Here is a 4,081-nt window from a genome sequence, read left to right as displayed (position 1 = left end):
TGCATATTTATCCTCTAGATATCACTGCGTGAGGGATGCAAAAAGATATTGGTCTCGGACTGCTATGGTCTATTGGAACGGTTAAACAAACAGCACAGAAGAGGAATTACCATCCAAGGTAGACCCTTACATAGATCTTAAATAAAAGTATCTAGTTTCCTTTACCAAAGATAAGCCAATGTTAGTACCCTTATATATATATATATATATATATTAGGAAATATATGCCTTTTAATTAATATGGTTTTGAAAGTAAGAGTATTAAAAATAGATCGACTTTGTCTAACGTATTATAAGAGTTTGTTCATAAGTGTTTCAAAACAGGTTTATCCATACATCAGTAGAACAGTCACCAGGTTTATCACAGAGCTAGTGTAGATGCAGGTTGAAACAGTTGATCATTTTTGTGTCCCACCCCTTGACCAAAAATGCTTGGAGGGATATAGTGATGATAATGTCTGTTAGACATCTACTTTTCTCACAGTAAATAGAGTTCTAAGCAGGTCACTTTCATTACAAGAAATTTGACTTCAACGGTTATCAAAAGTTAACTACAAATAGTAATTTTAAAATATTTATAATTAATATTATGTAATTATGTAACATTTATTCAGTGTAATTTGCAAAGAAAATGAAAAAAAAATTTCCATCTTTCTTTTCTGCACGTTATTGATTTTTGGAGAATTTTTCTGCCTATAACAAAGTATAGGTTTATATATGATAAGAAACTGTCATCCCTTGATAATACAATGATTCAAACTCACGTTGTTTTCCTACTCTGTTTGTGATTTTTTTATTGCAGCCCCTTGTTACCACCCTTTCATAATTTGTGATCTAAGTTTTACTAATGAAGTTCAAAGTTGAAAATAGTTCAACCAACATCTAAATACAGTTGGGTAAAACAGATTATGATCAATTACAACAGTGTAGAATAATAAAAGTTGTTTGTGATTTCTTGAGAATACTGGCTACGTGGAGCTCCTGTAATGTTGGTCAAAGGAATCTGTTTGGAAAGTTTGGGAACAAACCACATATCTGGTAGTTTTTTTATAGTTTCTTTAAACATTATATTTGTTACAGAAAAATCTTTTATGTTAAATTATATCTATTTGAAAGCTACAGAAGTTTTCTTGTACAGCAAGACATTAAGTTAGTTTAGTTAGGTTTAGCTAGTGCAGTTGGCAAGAGCAAAGTATTCTGATGACTCAAATACTTATTTATGGAATATTGTGGTAAATTTATCATAACTTAACAATGCAAGCAAATAAAATAACTTATTATTCATGGGAAAGAAGCTATATTTGTTACATACAAATTGATTTTTGACCAAAAATCTTTTTAACAAATATTACAGTACCGAGCCGAACAAAGGTAACAATGACACAAGTTTGAAAGATGGTTCCTAAATCATAGATAAGTCTTTGTCAGTTTTTGCTGTGTTTTCTAAGATTTATAGCTGGAAGTGATGACTGCTATAGTCAGCAAAATAAAGTGTTGAAAGAGTTAATGAATATTAATCAACTTGAAATTCATTGGATACATGAAATTGAACCTTCTGGTCAACACTAAAAAAGTTAAATTTGAAGATGAAAGAAAGTATTTTTAAATGATTTCTCAAAAACGTGCCTCACAACAAACTTTAAGAAATGTTAAACCAATTTTATGAATTTTCTTACCAGAAATTAGACAGTATTTAGTAAGGTTCTACCAAGTTCGTGCAACTTGCTTCTTCTGTGTGAAGGTCAGGATATTGGTGACACCCATCTAGTCTTTAAAAATTTAATGGTCAGTTTGGTCACTAATGATATTAGGGAGGATTACGTAATAAAATTTGAACTGACATCACACTTTCAATGGGGAAAGAATCAATGTTGTGTACAAAGCAAATCGCTAGTTTTTGTGTTTTGCAAGCAAGTAAACGTACATTCCATTCTGTTTTTAGTTTTAGTTTCCTTATATTATTGGTTAAATTGTACAACATACATATATATATATATTGTGAAGATTATTTTGCATTGTTAGTGTAGTATTTCCATTTTAGGACTAACTCAGATCTCCTAAATTATCCAATTCCTGTAAGTTATTATTGGGATTATGACCAAAAAATATTGATAACAGAAAAGGTGTCCAACTAATGAATCACTTCATTCTAACCAATACAAGTTTTTACTGTATCACAGCAGTCACAAATTGTACAACAAAATATAAAATTGTAGTATTTGAGTCATATATTTATTGATATTAGCAGTGGTCGAATTGGACTGGAGTGAGCTGGAATGTGGTGGAGGGAGAGAAAATGTGACCTCAATCTCTTTTCAGGGGGAATTAAGGACAAGCATTTTTATTTACTGACCCTGTATTGGAGAAGTAATGTTGACTACAATTCCGAACTTATGAAGCATATCTTCACACAATTTTTTAGTCAACAATACACATCTGTTGCACACAAAAAATCAGATACTACTAAGGTATCCCTGTCTATTGTATCTGGTATATTCTATATTCCAACACAAACTATCACAAAGTCAGTAATGTAGAGTAACATGACATGTTGATAACTCTGACATCAAAGTCAGTAATGTAGAGTAACATGACATGTTGATAACTCTGACATCAAAGTCAGTAATGTAGAGTAACATGACATGTTGATAACTCTGACATCAAAGTCAGTAATGTAGAGTAACATGACATGTTGATAACTCTGACATCAAAGTCAGTAATGTAGAGTAACATGACATGTTGATAACTGACATCAAAGTCAGTAATGTAGAGTAACATGACATGTTGATAACTCTGACATCAAAGTCAGTAATGTAGAGTAACATGACATGTTGATAACTGACATCAAAGTCAGTAGTGTAGAGTAACATGACATGTTGATAACTCTGACATCAAATGCGTAATACTGTGTTGAATGTCATTCTGTACAAGATCAGCTCATGTACACTTTCATCTCCACCTGTGCCAGTAGGTACAAATCTATTGGCCATAGTTCTGTACTCCTCCTGCCAATAGAAGACCCCACCACAGATACACTGACACACACACATTTGGCTCAGCATTAGACCTCCATCTACCAAGTAATTTCTTTCCAATTCTACCACTGAATATTGCTATAGCCATTTATAGCTGATTGTGAATAATATCAGAGCCTCACCTCTGTTTGTTTTAAAGTTTCTGTAGATAATGGTCAAATTCAGCTTGACTGCTTCTATATTCTTTGAAATGTTTTAAATATTTTTTTCAGAAGATCAGGTGTGCCAGGCATGCCATCGTAAAGTGCTTGTGAAAGGTACGGAACATCATTTTCGAGGAATCTTTAATTTATTACTCCCTGTATACAGGTACTCCTTAATGTGTGAATTTTATATCAGATTTAAAGTCAACACTATATCATTTCAGATTTATGTTTATCACCAATGTACTAATACTATATATAAAGTATTGATCTTTTAACACGTTGAACTCGTGTAAATCAAGATATTTTTTATGTGTATCCTCTGCACAGGTATATTTTAACATGTAAAAAAAAATGCTATATTCTTGAAGTGAGGGTTGTAGTTGTAGTGCTGTAAATATTTGAGTAATTCACTTTGAAAGTCCTTGTTCTATGATGTGCAGTTTAAATATAAAAATAAGAGTATAACTACTCTGTTCTTGTGTCAAGATAAATAAATAAATACAACCATGTACGTGTGTCAAGATAAATAGATAAATACTACCATGTACTTGTGTCAAGATAAATAGATAAATACTACTACCATGTACTTGTGTCAAGATAAATACTACTACCATGTTCTTGTTTCAAGTTAATAGTCAAATACTACTACCATGTTCTTGTTTCAAGTTAATAGTCAAATACTACTACCATGTACTTGTGTCAAGATAAATAAATAAATACAACTACCATGTACTTGTGTCAAGATAAATAGATAAATACTACTACCATGTACTTGTTTCAAGTTAATAGATAAATACTACTACCATGTTCTTGTTTTCATGATAACAAACAAATACTACTACCATGTTCTTGTTTTCATGATAACAAACAAATACTACTACCATGTTCTTGTTTCAAGTT

General features: G+C 31.4%; 1 protein-coding gene across 1 annotated transcript in view; it reads left to right on the top strand.

Annotated features, from left to right (window-relative positions):
• LOC106473034 (vacuolar protein sorting-associated protein 41 homolog) overlaps positions 1 to 4,081 on the top strand; it is a gene marked incomplete at its 3' end in the record, with an annotated part of 40,872 nt that overhangs the window by 34,544 nt on the left and 2,247 nt on the right. Inside the window, exons 20-21 of the mRNA XM_013933711.2 lie at positions 19 to 118; positions 3,248 to 3,292. Of these exons, the coding sequence (XP_013789165.2) occupies positions 19 to 118; positions 3,248 to 3,292 (145 nt within the window). The remainder of the gene's footprint in view (positions 1 to 18; positions 119 to 3,247; positions 3,293 to 4,081) is intronic.

Source organism: Limulus polyphemus, unplaced genomic scaffold, assembly GCF_000517525.1.
Source record: "Limulus polyphemus unplaced genomic scaffold, Limulus_polyphemus-2.1.2 Scaffold5830, whole genome shotgun sequence".
Classification (NCBI taxonomy): domain Eukaryota; kingdom Metazoa; phylum Arthropoda; class Merostomata; order Xiphosura; family Limulidae; genus Limulus; species Limulus polyphemus.
Note: the sequence above shows the minus strand (reverse complement) of the source record. Positions and strands in the feature narration are given on the sequence as shown.